This window comes from Podarcis raffonei, chromosome 16 (genome assembly GCF_027172205.1).
Source record: "Podarcis raffonei isolate rPodRaf1 chromosome 16, rPodRaf1.pri, whole genome shotgun sequence".
Classification (NCBI taxonomy): domain Eukaryota; kingdom Metazoa; phylum Chordata; class Lepidosauria; order Squamata; family Lacertidae; genus Podarcis; species Podarcis raffonei.
The window spans coordinates 11,415,486-11,431,889 of record NC_070617.1 but is presented as its reverse complement, the minus strand read 5'-3'; the positions used below and the strand labels follow the sequence as shown (position 1 = coordinate 11,431,889).

The 16,404-nt window shown below is 49.8% G+C and overlaps 1 protein-coding gene across 2 annotated transcripts in view; it reads right to left on the bottom strand.

Annotated features, from left to right (window-relative positions):
• GANAB (glucosidase II alpha subunit) overlaps positions 1-14,122 on the bottom strand; it is a 35,926-nt gene extending 21,804 nt beyond the window's left edge. Inside the window, exons 1-8 of one of the 2 annotated variants that reach the window (XM_053368285.1) lie at positions 14,065-14,122; positions 9,616-9,717; positions 8,562-8,670; positions 7,189-7,316; positions 6,284-6,463; positions 4,828-4,893; positions 593-692; positions 62-155 (exon numbers count right to left, since the gene is read on the bottom strand). In XM_053368285.1, the coding sequence (XP_053224260.1) occupies positions 62-155; positions 593-692; positions 4,828-4,893; positions 6,284-6,463; positions 7,189-7,316; positions 8,562-8,670; positions 9,616-9,717; positions 14,065-14,090 (805 nt within the window). In that variant the 5' untranslated portion in view covers positions 14,091-14,122. The remainder of the gene's footprint in view (positions 1-61; positions 156-592; positions 693-4,827; positions 4,894-6,283; positions 6,464-7,188; positions 7,317-8,561; positions 8,671-9,615; positions 9,718-14,064) is intronic. The other variant, XM_053368286.1, reaches the window with a different exon arrangement.
• Positions 14,123-16,404: the final 2,282 nt, after the last annotated feature.

The window sequence follows — 16,404 nt, the reverse complement described above, 5'->3', positions numbered from 1 at the left end:
GTTAACCCAAGTGGGCAGTAACAAAATGCTTCTGGGATTGCCTTCCTTAACAGGACTTTACCATTGGGCTTGCTGTCTGTGTGTGTCTTGAATGTTTCCTCCCAAGATCCTGGCTCTTCTTCTGTCTCACTAGCCCCTTTGGGTGCTTCCTCACCCTGCGAGAACAACACAAAGGAAATTCAAGTCACCATTTCAAGTCAACGTGCTTCACGCAAACCACAGTTATTGTTAACTGCTTCTCAGTCTTGGAATCCAACAAACTGTGGTTAAGCAAAACTGGAACTGGAAGCTTCTGATTTCCTCCGAGCAGGGCTGGGGGAAGAGTGAGTGAGCCCAAGAGGCTCGTTCACTGCATTAAAAACCATGGCTTGGCATGACTGTGGTTCACTTCACAGTCATTATGGTTCAGCATTCAGCTCCCTTATTCCCTGCAGAGCAGGGGTGAAGAATCTGATGTCGGTTAGCACAGCTCCCATCACCCTTTGGCCATGATTGTTGGGGCTTTGTGTTGGAGCCCCCCCCCCCATCATCAGGAGGCCTACAGGTTTCTCACTGCTACTGCAGGTGAACACCTTTCCCACCCTGTGCTCACCTGCTCGGTTTTCTCTGTAGACTCCTGTTCCGCTGACGAAGGGGCATCCGAGGCTTCAGCAGCCCCCTCCCCTTCTGATGCTGGTTCCTTTGGTGGTTCTCTGGAAGAAAATAAGGGAGGGGGAGAAAGGAAGGCTCAGCCCTAGAATCCCCACCTGCCCCATGACCCCATCCAGGCAGCTTGAAAGGAAAAGGAAACCAAAATCCCAACTTTGTCCTAGCCCAAATGAAATGCTGGAACCGTTAGTCCACTACAAGCAGCACAGCACACACCAATTCACAGCCCAGCCAGTTAGCAGGGGAAAGGGAAGTGTGGGCAGCTGTGGGGCGGAGGACAGTGCAAAACCAGGCTCTGGTTCCCTCGGCTCCAAACCCACTGGCTCTTAGGAAATGGTTGCCAATCCCATTCTGGACTGGCCGCTTTTCGTCCTGCACCTAAAGAAGAAGGGGGTGTTGCAGTTGTGCCTCTAGGTCAGGCACAGGCAAACTCGGCCCCCCAGATGTTTTGAGACTACAATTCCCATCATCCCTGACCACTGGTCCTGTTAGCTAGGGATGATGGGAGTTGTAGTCCCAAAACATCTGGGTGGCTGAGTTTGCCTATGCCTGCTGTAGGCTTATTTGCAATGGGTGGTTTTCTCATTAGAAATGTTATTTCTTCATCTGCACATCTAACAAGCAGCTGATGAAAACCCAGACGGCCAAACAATTAAACCAGGCAGGTCTAATGCATGCCAGTTCAGAAGCAAGCCCTGTGGTGTTCAGTGAGTTTGCACTTCAAGATGCAAGTGTGCCTGGGGTTGTTGCCTGAGAGGTCTTACAGTGGAGCGGCAGCCCCAGGCATTACTATCCTTACCCCATAAAGAACAGAGAAGAGGGATATTGCGTGTGTTCTCGGCACATTTGGTTTGCGTGGGGCAACAGCTAGATAGAACATAAACAAGATGGCACCCTAAACAAGCACAGCTGGCTCCTTGAACAATCAGAGCACTTGCTCACTCAGATATTCTCTGAAATGCATGTGGGTTCATCAGCAGGTGTGCCAAGGGGTCCCTGTGGGCAGGTAAGAAGTTTGGAATGCATTCCAAGGTGCTGCAAAATTTGGAAAACTACACTGACTTCTCAGAGAGTGGAACTGCCTGCTACATGTGTGTGGGTGTGTGTGGGTGTGGGTGTGAAGGTCTTCACTTAGGCTTGAGAATCTGTGGCGCACCCACTGTGATCCAATGGTCAGGGATGATGGGATTTGTTGTCCAGCAGCATCTAGAAGGCCAATGGTTCCCCTCAGACTGGGGCACATCAACTTTTTAATGTCTGGGGGCACATTTGGAATTTTGAGTGAGGGTCTTCCGCCGGCCACTTCTCTCTCCCCTCAGCTGGATCTCTCCCCGCTGCCTCCCACAAGACAGAAAGAGAAAAGCACACACATACGGACCTTGTTTTTCCGAGAGATCTGGGTGAAAGTCATATATAGCAGAATTAATCTAAGACTTAAAAAAGCACATGGAGCTTTTCCAGTTTCAACTCTATGCACTTTTTAAGGGAGAAAAAGATCTAAGGAAGGCTCTTCTCATGTATTGGATTGCTGTCACCAAGCCATACATAATACCCCTGATGCACAGTGTGTGAGTTTAAAGGAAATCCTGCAGGGCCATGGGTTTGGAAGTACGCAAGCTCTCATCTAGGACTAAACATGGTCTACACAGAAATAGAGAAAGGAGACAGCAGCAAGCAGCCCATCAGCATGTCCTTCTGGCAAGGACTTAAAAGCGTGAGCTCCCTCTCTGATATGAAACAATTTCTATTAGCAGCAACCTCCCAATACCAACCAGCACGGAGAATAACCAAAAGAGGCAATAAGAAGTCCAACATTTCTGCAACTAGAAATGCATTACACGGAATGAGTGGCAAAATGGGTCTTGGTCTCCTACACTGGCACACGTTGCTTCAAAAGACAAACATTCGGGAATTTCACTTCATTTGTTTTCTTTGCTTTTTTTGCGAGACCATAAGAAACATATCAGAAAGTTGGATCTGACATCCTGGTCTCTTAGGCTTATCACAGCCTGCAAATTGCGGATACGATCGCAATACTTTGTCCATACATTACATGGCAGTAAACCAGAGATGGGGAACCTTTTGCCCACCAGATGCTGCTAGACTACAACTCCCAGCATCCCTAACAATTGGCCATGGTGGCTTGGGCTGATGGGAGTTGGAGTCTAACAACTGGAGGGCCACAGGGTCTCCACCCCTGCCCAGCATTGCCACCCAGCGTACTCTAAAGATGTGGCAACCAGCTATGGCACTCTTAAAACAGTCCTTTAACTGCATGATGTACAGAGAGAAGAATATTGCAGGACCTTTAAGCAGTGGCAGACAATGAGGCTCCCTCCAGAGATTGCTGGACTACAACTCCCATTATCCCTGATTGGTGGCCATGCTAGCTGAGCTGGAGTCTCATCAGGCACCACACAGGCTACCCCTGACACAAGACTAATAAATTTAGGCTACAATCCCATACTCACTTACCTGGGAGTAAACCTCACTGAATTTAGGGACACGTTTATCTCTGAATATTGCGCTCTTATCACAGCAGATGTTTTTGCGGACTCAAGAGAAATGAAACTGTGCCACAATAAGCATGTAAGCCAGCGATTCCCAAACTTGGGTCTCCAGCTGTTTTTGAACTACAATCCCCATCATTCCTGAGCACTGGTCCTGAAAGCTAGGAATGATGGGAGCCAAAAACAACTGGAGACCCAGGTTTGGGAAACACTGGCGTAAGCCTTTAAGGAGGGGTGGGCAAGCTGTGGCCCTCCAGACTCTGTTGGACTCCAACTCCCACCAGCCCCCAGTTAGCATGATCAATGATCAGGGGAAATGGGAGTAGTAATCCAGCACCATTAGGAAGGCCACTGATGTTCTCCACCCCTGCTTTAAGGTGCCACAATATTTCTTCAGAATGCATTTGTATCATATCTGGATATCTATTTGCCTCATTTGCACACTACCTTTGTGTTTCTGCTTAAAGAGCAAGCAAACAAAATGTGTGAAAGAGTCGGGAAAATTACTTAGCACCCTGGGACAGAGTTAGAAATCATAGGCGACAAGGACAAAAGGACATGATCCAACTAAAGTGAAGCATGCTTTGATGCCTTTATGCCTAGAACGTCATCTCTCTGAGCATGGGTATGTGTGAGCCAGGGCCATAGCTCAGCGGCAGAGCATCTGCCTGGCATGCGGAAGGTGCCAGGTTCAGTCCCCAGCATCTGCAGTTAGGGCTGGGAACGTCCCCTGCCTGAAACCCTGGAGAATTGCTGCCAGCTGGTGTAGACAATACTGAGCTGGAGGTAGGGCAGCTTCCTCTTCCTTTTTCTTCAAACCCCATTCAAAATCCCATTCACCCCAAGGCTATTGGCTCATCCTCCCAGTCCTCCCCACAGAGTGCTTGTTGTGGGGCAGGAAGGGAAAGGAGAATGTTAGCAGCTTTGAGACTCTTTAGGGTAGTGATAAAGCGGGATATCAAACCCAAACTCTTCTTCTTCCTCATTCCTAACCCAAACCCAGGATTTTTCCCAAACCCTTTCCCTCCCATTTGCTGTAATTCTCCACCGTCTAAAGAATTTAGGCTGCCTATGTCAGGAGTGGGGAAACTGGCTTTCCAGATGTTGCTCAACTGCAACTCCCATCAGCCCTAGCAAGTCAGTAATGATGGAAGTTGTACAACATCTGGAAAGCCACAGGTTCCCCACACCTCCCTATGTACTGCTGTTAAGATGCCATGTACACTGATGGGGTGGTAACAACAAGGATATAACTTCAGGAAAAACAGAATAAACCTAAGCATTGGGTTTCAACTTTACTATGTTGAAAGTAAAACGACTTAACTCTGGCTAGATCACACTCAGACTTTTTACTTTTATTTTTAACAAGGACACTTTGATTTGGCTGCTGCCAGCACAGCAATGAGTTGCAATGAATTAAACTTCATGAACTTACTCAAGGCAAGGTTTGCGGGAATCGGGACAGTCAAATGCGTTCATGCACACCTTGGAAACAGAGCTAAAGGCTGCCGCACACCTCTCAAGGATTTGAGAGGGCAGCAACTAACCACAGGGATCCCCAAATACGGCACAGGTAAAGGTGGGCAGGGAATGGCAGAGCCACTGTCTAGGCGGCGGCAAGGGTGGGTGGGGAAGGTTTTAGAAACAGTAGCAGAAGCTGCAGATTTACCTAGAGAAAAGGTTCTTGATCCTATCCCAAATGCTAACGACCGTGCTACTAACTTTATCCGAGAAACTGGGGGGGCCGAGCGGGAGGGGGAGGCACAAACCAACAAAAACAGAAAACACAACGAGAGTCAGTGCAAGGAATCCCAGAGACGTAGAGACACATCCCTCCAGCCAGCCCCCCAACCACCCCTGGAAATGGCCCTGCTCTCCCCTCCAGGACAACTGGGGCTGGGGAGCAGGGTAGGGAAAAGGGGGGAGGGGTGGGTTAACTGAGACCCCCTTCCCATCCCTTGTACAGAAAGCCTGCTGCTTTCCCTAGCACAGTCTTCCCCCAACCTAGTGTCCTCCAGCCACTTTGAACTTCAGTTCCCATCAGACCAAGCCAGGCCAGCTGAGGCTGATGGGATTTGGAGTCCCAAGAGCAGAGGAAGCAGGTTTCCTAGCCCTGCTTGAAGAGATGTGCTTGTGACATGCTCTCGCTCCAGAGAATGAATCAGAGGGCTGGAAGAGATCTTGGAGATGACGTAGTTCAGCCTCCAGGATCTCACTGCAGCGCAGCTCACCCAGATGTTGCTGGACTACAATTCCCATCACCACTGACCACTGGGCTGTGCCTGGTGGGAGCCATAGTCCAACACCACCCAGAGAGCACCAGGTCGGGAAGGCTGACCTAAGCTATACCCCTCCTTCTTCTCCAACACCCTGGATGATAGAAACTTCTGGCCTTGTGTCCCAAAGAGAGGGTGTGAAACCCATACAAAGAGGCCTTTGCTCGCTCGCCCAGCCCCGAATGGAGGTTGAGACATCACTACAGTGACCCCCGCTGGTGGGAGGCTGGAGATGAAAAGCACCACAGAGCCCCATCTTCTTACCAGGTCTTGCCTGGTGGCACTTCCCAATGAGAAAGCGGGGTTAAAAACACATCCAGAAAGGCTTCTGGCACAGGCCCCTTTTGCACTTACATAGCTCACTGGGAGCACCCCTTGCTCCTGCTGGAGGAAAAAGCGGACTGCAGCTAAAAGGGTTATTTAGCTGCATTGAAGAGGGTTGGGACTAAATGACTCTTTGGGTCCCGCCTAACTCTACAAATTATTATTCTATGAAACAGGCCGTCCCCGCTTTCCACAAATCAGGACTCCTGCCTCATACCGAATATCCCCCCCAACCCATTCTGGAATGGGAAGGGTAGACCCATAGTGAGGGAAAGGATGTGAATTGGAAGAGGAGGCTGACCTCTCCTTTCTACACCCCATTCCCCCAGGTCAGCCGCTTTTCCTAGGAGACTTGAAAGCAGCAGGCTCCCACCTGTCAGGTACACCCCAATCTTGTCCGTTAACAGATCCCCTTCCCCTCGTTTGTTTGCTTGAGCTTTTTCGTTTGAGGAAGACAGAAGCTGCCGAGAAGCCAGGAACAGCCTTCCCCTCCCTCTCCCCTGTGCCGGCGGCCCCAGTACTCACGAGTCCTTCCGCTGCCGCAGGTGCTCAAAGACAAGCAGCCCCCGGGAGTTGACGCTCAGCACCAGCTCCCGCCCTTCCAGCAAGTCCATGCGGAAGGGCTTGGCCGTCAGAATCAGCTTGTGGTTCCCCTCGCCCAGGGACAGCTCCACGCTGTTATCGTCCCGGCCTGTGACAGATAATCTTTGGTGGGAGGTGGGGGTGGGAGGATTAAGGGGAAAGAACAGAGCGGGTGGCATGAAGAAAGGGAAGTGTCCAAAGGGAGGGCAGGAAGATATCCCCATGGCTACATGCGAGATCCTGGGCGCTATTCTATAGACTAGGGCTGGGCGATATATTGATGTATCGTCCAAACCCGGTTTTAAGTTCATAACGTGATCTTTGACCTAGCAATGCACCACAAATCATGATATGTGTGATTCGCATAGCAAATATTTTTTGCTATGCAATAATCATGATGTGAGAAAAACCGTAAAGCCAACCAATGCCTCTACATAGCTCCATCCTTATTTCTGACATTGTGACATCTCAGTATATTGCGATGTTGAAAACCAGTTATCACCCAGCCCTACTATAGACTGTTGCTACTTTGTGGTGGGAATCAACCAGGCCCCGACAAGATCTGGATCTTCCCGTGCAGAAAGGAAGGGCAGATGCTGTTTTGCTCCCCCACCCCAGGGGAAAGGGTTCCCTTTAAAGCAGGGAACCTTTTCAAGTGTGACATAACCTTCTGGAGGCCCCACGCAAGTGGTGGGTGGGGCTTGAGGGGGAAAGTGGGTGTGGCCACAAATGCAAATTCCCCATCCCACCCTGGGCCTGAGGTTCCCTGCCCCTACACTAAACCGCTGTGCCTTCTCCTCACAACCCATGGTGAGCTAGGATGCATAAATGACCCTCCATCTGCGTACCTGGTAGTGGGCGGGTCCTGGACTAACACATCTGGTACCTCATAGCGGGGCTTGAGCGGGTTCAACTCATTGATCCGGATCCGGGTCATGTTCCCTTTCAAGCCGTAGAGCTCGAGGAGGAGAGGGACCTGGAGGCAGAGAGCAGGGTCAAGTCCTCTTTTTCCAGAGGTGGGGAACATCTGTGGCCCTCCAGATGTTGCTGGAGTACAGCTCCCATTGTACCTGACTGCTGGCCATTCTGGCTGGGGCTGATGGAGTCCAATGACATATGGAGGGCCCCCAGGTTCCCTGTCCCTGTTTTACACTGAGGCTCCAGCCCCAAAGCTGAGACTGCTGCCTGATACATGTATGTTTACAAGCGTGGCCTATGTTTGGCTGGCAGCAGCTCTCCAAAAATTCAGATAAGGGCCTTTCCAGCCTTGCAAATGGAGGTTGTTTTTAGTGAAGAGCTGAGGGGGATTGAAATTGTGAGCTTCTCTACACCAGCCATCTGTTCTTCCACTGAGCTACACAGATGTAGGATATCTGCCTTATAAAAAGGTAAAGGGACCCCTGACCAGTCCAGTCATGATCGACTCTGGGGTTGCAGCGCTCATCTCGCTTTATTGGCCGAGGGAGCCAGCGTTTGTCCGCAGACAGCTTCTGGGTCATGTGGCCAGCGTGACTAAGCCGCTTCTGGCGAACCAGAGCAGCACACGGAAACACCGTTTACCTTCCCACCGGAGTGGTACCTATTTATCTACTTGCACTTTGACATGCTTTCGAACTGCTAGGTTGGCAGGAGCAGGGACTACGCAATGGGAGCTCACCCCGTCGCAGGGATTCGAACCACCAACCTTCTGATCGGCAAGTCCTAGGCTCTGTGGTTTAACCCACAGCGCCACCCGCGTCCCCTTATACCAGGTCATAAATTTGGCACTGTAGTCAAGCACTCTCTCCTCCAGGGCAGCAGTTATCCAAGGTCTCTCTTGCAGATGCCCTCCAACCAGTGTTCAAAATTAGCTAGGTACCAGGCGTGTTTTGCAAATTACATGGGTCCCATCGCGACCACATGGAGATCCCTGGACGCCAGGTTGGTGACTGACATCTCCATCTGGCTGGCCGCTTCAGCTTTCTTAAGCAGGTAAGCAGAAGAGTTTATTTACTGCATTTATATCCTACCTTTTTCTCCAAAGAGTGCATGGTTCATCCCATTCCTCAGTTAATCCCTACAAGGACCCTGTGAGGTAGGTCAAGATAATGTGACTGGCCCAAGGTCACCCATAGAGCTTCATGACTGAGTGGGGATTTGAACCCCGATTTCCCAGGTCCTAGTCCAACACTCTAACCACTATACCACCCTGGCTACCTAGGGTTTCAACTCATCAATTCACCTTGTTTGCTTCATTGATGAGCTGGATCTTCATGGAATCCTGGCTGAGCTGCAACGACTCCAGCAGCGCTCTGTAGGGTGAACTCCCAGCTTCCACGTTCCTCTGGCGCCTAGGGAGGGGAAACCATGGTTACTGGAGGCAAATGATCAGGGCCACCTTTTACTATCTCACTCTCCCATTGTAGGAAGCTTGTTTGTTTCTGTACTTGTAGCCACAAGAGGAAACTTCACGGCACAGGGAAAGGACCGCAGCCCTTCCTCAGGGAACAGGAATCCTGTTGAGGAAATGAGTGCCAGCCCTTTTTCCTCAGCCAGGACAAACATTTAAACTTTTTTCTTAAAAAAAAAATGTTTCTAAGCTGCTTTTATTAATATTGTTTTAATGCTGCTATTTTTCACTCTGGGCTCCTTTGGAGCAATACAACGAAGAAATAAATAACAAGAACATCAGACAAGCCCTGCTCATCAAGTCCAGCATCCTGTTTCCACACTGGTCAGCCAGATGCCTCAGTGGGAAGCCTGTTGACGACAACAGTAAATGATTCCCAGGAACTGCTGTTCACAGGCACACTCTGGCCGGTGGGGAGAGTCAGAATTAAGGCTACCAGTGGCTAGCTGATGCTTTTATTGTAAGACAATAAGAGCCTCCTGGATCAGGCCGGAGGCCTACCTGGTCCTGTATACTGTTCTTATACCTAGGGTTAAATATGCTTCAGGTTGAGCGTTTTCGTGTTGCGCTCTGCGGTGACCCGGAAGTAACGGAACGTGTTACTTCCGGGTTTCGCCGCTTGCGCAGACGCTCAAAATGATGTCACGCACATGCATGCAAGCGGTGAATTGCGACCCGCGCATGCATTGGTTGCGTCCGCTTCAGAATGCGAATGGGGCTCCGGAACAGATCCCGTTCACATCCAGAGGTACCACTGTACTGGTCAACCAGTAAGGGAAGACCACAAGCAGTAAGGGAAGACCACAAGCAGGACCTGAGTGCAACAGCAACGCTCTCCCCACTCAAGAGTCCTCCTCTGACAGCAGAGATAAGAGACCCAACTTACTTGCAAAAAGAGCTCTGGTCGCATGTCTTGAAGTTGCTTCTGTCCACAGCAGTGACAACAGCCAGGGAAAGAGCTAACCAAGCAAGAGCTGCCATCTCGAGTCTATTGAGAAGGAAGACATTTCTCCATGCAACACATTGTTAACTTGCAGACTCCCCCCCACCAGTTGTACTTGAGGGCTGCTGGCTCACAGAGATAGCAAGTGCGTTTTGATGTAAACGGCCCCGGATTTATCTCCAGGCAGAGGTAGGGCAGACTCCTTGCCTGAAACCCTGGAGTGCTGCTGCCAGTAAGTGCAGACACTACTGAGCTAGATGGACCAGGGTCTCACTCAAGGTGCATGCTCCAGGCCAGCTAGCATTAACCAACAAGGTTCATCCTACAACTACCTGGATTGTGCTCAAAAGGGATGTTTAAGGCCCAGATGCCATCTGGAATTCCTACACCAGCCTAGCCCAAGCAGCACAGACACAGAATGCCTTTTCAAAGCTAAGATCCCATTGACACAGGCTGCTCAATTGCTTCAATGAAAAAGGGAAACGAGAATGGTCTCCAGAAGATAGATAGAATAATGGAGTCATAGAATTGCAGAGTTGGAATGGACCATGAGGGTCATCAAGTACAACCCCAGCAATGCAGGAATCTTTTGCCCAATGTGTGGCTCAAACCCTTGGCTCTGACATTAAGAGAATCATACTCTAGCATTAAACAACATCCTTTGGTGGGGGGTAATCAGGACTGCTGAGACCATCTGCATGCAAAGCGGATGCTCTACCACGGAACTACAGCCCTTCCCCACAGTGTTTAAAAAACACAGGTCCTGTGCAAGCTCTCAGCTGAAAGATGGCTTCTGGATTGCCTTATCTCATCTGTAGTGTAGTAATGACGAAAAGAAAGCTCACCAGATAGGAACACAGAAAACCGCTTTACACCAAAGCAGACCATTGCTCCATCTAGCTCACTGCTGTCTACACTGGCATCGTTTCTCCAGGGTCTCAGACAACAGGCTTTGCCAGCCTGACCTAGATGTACTGGGGATCGAAGCTAGGATCTGTAGAGCACTAAACATGTGCCTGATCTACGCAACATGATTATTTTTTTTGATGCAGGAGATTTATAAATCACATATTTTTTACAAACCTCTTTACATGGTGTATAACTAAAACTATAGATAAACAACAGCTGAAATCTACTAACCAATTAGAAATGCACAAAACCATTATGATTAAAACGCAGAATAAAAGAGTAAAATGTAGGTAACCAAATTATATGTCTGGGCAGGCATGCAAAAATGCACTCACACACAAATCAGCATTGGCAGAACATCAACAAGGGGTTCTGGCTCCTAATTATTTAACAACAGCAACAAGAAAAAGCTTTTCTCTCTCTCAAAATTAGGCAGTTAGAATTCCACATATGCAGCTCATTCAAGGGGATTTGTACTTGTACACGCACATTATCCCCATTTCTGGCTCATGAGGTGCTTCCTTCTCTTCTCCAGCCACTATACCTGTCTCTGAATGGTGGAGCTTGGGGCCTTAGTAAAAACACCAGAGTGGGATTCCGCCTAAACGGCCCTTGCTCACATCCACAACACGTTGAAAGCCCTGCCTCAGCATTATGTTCTACCTTGATCACTGGCATCCTGCAATGGGGTGCTTCTCGTGGCCCCCCATGCCCCTGGGTTTCGGTGAGCCCTGCTCTGTGAAACTTCCTGCCAGTGAAGGATTGGCAGGAATCATCTCCGCCTCCTTTCATGTATCTCCAAAAAACTGTTATTCAGACAGGCCTTTGCAATGTGGATTTCTTTTTGCCAATGAATATCTACTGATATTCTTACTGATGTTTTTATGTCTCTTAATGTAACTTTGTACAGTGGTGCCTCGCAAGACGAAAAGAATCCGTTCCGTGAGTCTCTTTGTCTTGCGGTTTTTTCGTCTTGCGAAGCAAGCCCATTAGCGGCTTAGCGCTATTAGTGGCTTAGCAGGCTTAGCGGATCAGCTGATAAGCGGCTTAGCGGATCAGCTGGTAAGCGGCTTAGCGGATCAGCTGGTAAGCGGCTTAGCGGATCAGCTGATAAGCGGCTTAGCGGCTTGGGGAAAAGGGGGGGGAAGGAAAAAAACCCTGCAGGAACTCGCAAGACATTTTCGTCTTGCGAAGCAAGCCCATAGGGAAATTCGTTTTGCGAAGCACCTCCAAAACGGAAAACCCTTTCGTCTAGCGGGTTTTCCGTCTTGCGAGGCATTCGTCTTGCGGGGCACCACTGTACACTGTATACCGACCTGCTATATATTTTTTGAAAATGCAGTCTATGAACACTTTAATAAATAAATGGGTATGTTAATACATAATAAGAACAGCGTTTCTATACCACTTGAGCAATCAAGGCTTCCCCAAAGAATTCTGGAAACTGTTTTGTGAAGGATGTAGAGGGTCATAGGTCTTGAAGGTTCTCCCAACAACTCTTAGCACCCTTAACAAACTACAGTTCCCAAGATTCTTGAATGGGAAACAGGGAGCCATGATTATTAAAAAGGCATGAGATTGCTTTCAATGTACAGAGTAGATGCGACTGTAAAATCTGCCAACACCTGTTCTTGAAGCACAGGCTCATTCATAGCAGGAATGCCAAGATGTGATCAAGCCATCTGCTGTGTATTCAGTGATCAGGAAGCAGCTTCTAGAGACAAAACTATGGGCACAGGGAGAGTGCAAAGGGCAAACAGAGCTCTCCACTGCTGGTGTGAAGGTCAGTGCCTGTTTCCACACATGCTGCATTTGAGTGATCAAAGGCTGAAAAGCAGGAGCCATGTGCTAATAGAAGGATCAGCACACTGGGCTGACCAAGACCTCACATGCAAAAGCACAAAGTTCTGAAGGAAGTTTCAGTAAAAAGATAAAAAGAAAAACTGCCCCTTTATTTTTTGGTTGCTCATCTTTTTCAAAACATAGTTTCTTGAGGCAAGGATCTGTCCTTTTTGGTGGTTCACATTATTTTGAAAAGTATTTTGAAGCACAGAACAAGAACAAAACTAAGGGAAATCATCACAACCATGCCATGGTTCACTCACAAGAACTACAATTGGGATGGGTATTAGGGAACATAGGAAACCATATTATATAGAATCAGACTATTGGTCTGCCTAGCTCAGTCTTGTCTAAGCTGACTGGCAACAGCTCTCCAGGGTTTTAGGCAGGGGTCTCTTCCAGCTCTATCTAAAGATTTTGCGGACTGAACCTGGGGCCTTCTGCATGCAAAGCAGATGTTCTACCACTGAGCTGTGAACACAGCACAGGTACATAGGAAGCTGCTTTGTACTGAGTTGGCACAATGGTCCACCTAGCCCAGTGTTCTTGACACTGACTGCCAGTGGCATCTCCAATCAGATGCTCTACAGCACACGGCTATGCAAAAATGTGCAGATCAGTGTTCACAACTGTGCAGACCACAGTCCACAGTACAAATCATTTTCATAGTTTTCTGTAAATTTCAGCAGAAGAAAGTTTCCAGTCCCCAAGAACATACAAAATGAATGTAATTGAATATGAAATGGTCAACAAGCAAAAAGGGTCAGTGCTGTGCTTCTTAATAACTGGTACAGAGCATAGCGGACTAGCCAATGGGCTACAAAGGACAGCTGGATCAAGTCAAAGGCCCATCTAGTCCAAGATCCTGTTCTCACATCCAAACCAGATCCCTGGAGGAATCTTGCAAACTAAGTTTGAAATCAAAGCCCAGCCTTGGTTTTGCTTAGGTGGTTTTGGACTAGTGTCCCCTGAACTCAGTCTGCCAGAATGGAAATATTGGATTATCTGCTTCATAATAGAAAATAATTGTGGAGAGGTCGCACCCACACCATACATTGGGAGGCCTAGCTACACCGCAAAATATCCAGAGAAGTGCAGTTGGTGAAGGGCGCTGGGAACTGTAGATCCCTGACAGGGTAAATTAGTTCCCAGGATTCTTTGCACAGGGTGTTTTAAATGCATCGTGTGCGCACAGCACAGGTAGACAGGCGTGTAGGCAGGTGGCTGCATCGTAAGGGGTCTGCAAGCCTCGGAAGGGGCTTATGGGGGGTGGAGAAATGGAAAGGGGTCCTGCAAGGGATTCGGGGACCATGGGCTGGGTGGGTGAGCAGGGGCTGGCGATGCGGGGCAAGGAGCAGCACGCGCACCTGTGGGGCGCCCTGCGGGAACGAGGTCTATTCCAGAAGCGACGTGGAAGCACAATGGGGGCGGGGAGACCATGTGGGGTTGGAGGGCGGGAATAAGGCGACTGTGGGAAGGGAGCGGGGGCTGAAGGGAAGCCCCGGAAGTTGAAGGGTCATTCAGGAGGAATGAAGAGTTGGTGGTCTTCGGTGGGGAGGGAGGGAAGCCATTCTGAAAACAGCCCTCCCCCCACGCCCTCCCCCGCATAGCCGCCACCCCACAAGTGAGCCTCGCTCTCACCTCCCTACTGCTGCCGCCGCCGCCATCTTGGATCCCGCTTCACTCCCCCCTCCCGCCGAGGGTTATCAGCCCCACCCCGTCCCCACCGAGGCTTCTTATTGGATCCCGCGGCATGAGCCCGCCCCTTCGCTTCTCGAATCGGCCGGCCGGCCGCTCCGCCGCTGGTCCCTCCCACTCGCTGTTGCATTATTCATGAGCGGGCTTTCCCGGCGCGTGCGTACACCGGAGGCCGCTAAGGCACGGCGGCAAAGGCACGTTTCCCGGGAGCGGGGGATGGGGGCAGGCAGTGCTCGGACGCCTGGGTCCCATTCTGGGAAATCATGATGACACGAAGCTTCGGTGCCTGGATCCTATTGTGAGATAGGAAACTCGAACGCCTGGGTCCCGTCCTGGGGGAATGAACGTCAGGGATCCGATTCTGAGAAAGGAGTTCTTGGACTGGTCCTAGCCCCATTCTGAAATCTTAGAAAGTGAGCAGTAGGATGTGTGTTCATCTAGCCAAAAACGAGAAGCCAGCTGTCCCCCACCGCAATGCCCCAAACCCAACGGAGCTATTTTTCTTTTGAGGGCTTATACTACACTCTGTTCATTTGGGGCTGTATATATCCTCTTTTATTCCAACACACATCTCCCTTCGAATGATTTAGTCAAATAAAAATTTTAAAAGCTAAAAACCTACCCCTTTAACAGTCGTGGCTTCTCCACCCTCAAACTCTGGAAACTGCAGTTTATCCTTAGGAGCTACAATTCCCAACACCCTTAAATTACAGTTCCCATTATTATTCAAGGGAAGCCATGCGGCTTAAATGTACAGTGTGGATATGGCACCAGTCATCAGTTAACAGGATCAGGTAGCTGGCCATGGCGAGAGGGCCTTAGCTCAACAGCAGAGCACCTGCTTCGCATGCAGAAGGTCCCAATAATTCAGTCATTAGTGTCTCCATGTAGGGCTAAGAATTTATCCCGAATTAAACCCTACAGAGCTGCTGCCAATAAGTTTGACATGGTAAAAGCCGCACTGAATTCTAAGCTATCAAGAAAGGCAGTGTGGTGTAGTGATTAGAGTTGAGGTGACCTTGTGGCCTTCCAGGTGCTGATGAACTGCAACTTCCCTGTTGCCTGTACTCCCTGGGGCTGATGAGAGCTTAAGCCCAATGACACCTGGAGGGCAACACATCCCTGGGTAAGAATGTCTTAAGAAGGTAAGACACACCCGCTAGATGAGGCCATTGACCCATCTAGTCCAGCATCCTGTTCTCTCAGTGGCCAACCAGAAGCCTGTGGAGAACCTGAAAGCAGGACATGAGCACAACAGCACTCTGTCCACCTGCGAGGGATCTGATCAGTCAGTGTGAACAGGAGGCTGGACTTCGATGAGACAATGGCCTGATGCAACAGGGTTCTTATATGTTTGTTTGTTTGTTTGTTTGTTTGTATGTATATCTACTGGGACGCAGGTGGCGCTGTGGGTTAAACCAGAGCCTAGGACTTGCTGATCAGAAGGTCGGCGGTTTGAATCCCTGCGACGGGGTGAGCTCCCATTGCTCGGTCCCTGCTCCTGCCAGTCTAGCAGTTCGAAAGCACGTCAAAGTGCAAGTAGATAAATAGGTACCGCTCCGGCGGGAAGGTAAACGGGGTTTCCGTGCGCTGCTCTGGTTCGCCAGAAGCGGCTTAGTCATGCTGGCCACATGACCCGGAAGCTGTACGCCAGCTCCCTCGGCCAATAAAGCGAGATGAGCACTGCAACCCCAGAGTCAGCCACGACTGGACCTAATGGTCAGGGGTCCCTTTACCTTTATGTATATCTACTACATATTTTGGACAGTTCTTTGTTGTTATGGACTGGCTGGACACAAAGGAATGGCGGGAGAAACCAGATGGAGAAGCACCAAGGGGAGAAGGATCAGAACTTGGGGAATGGGGAGTGGTGGTGGGATAACAATGAGTAGTAGCCCAAAGGAGAAGACTGGGAAGAGGAGGTGTCAGAAGCCGAAGAGGTAACAGGGCCTAGTGAGCTGGAGAGTCTGTGTCAGAGAGAAGTCTGGAATCAGAGGCAGAAGCTGAAGCACGAGGGTGGGAGGAGAGAGGTCAAGGGTGTCTCCCACTCCTGCTGCGACAAGCTCTCCTCCCTGCCTCCCAGAACCAGAAGAGACATGAAAAGGGTGGAGAAAGGATTGGTGATGCATAGTCGCCATCGCCAATTGCTTGGGGAAAACCCTGGAGAGGAGGGGATGTAGGCAGCTGTGGGGAGGCGGGGACCTTTAGTCTCAGCAGCTGCTTCATGGAGGCAAGATCTACTGGAGATGAGTTGCTCATTAGGCCTGACACTCCTGTGCAGAT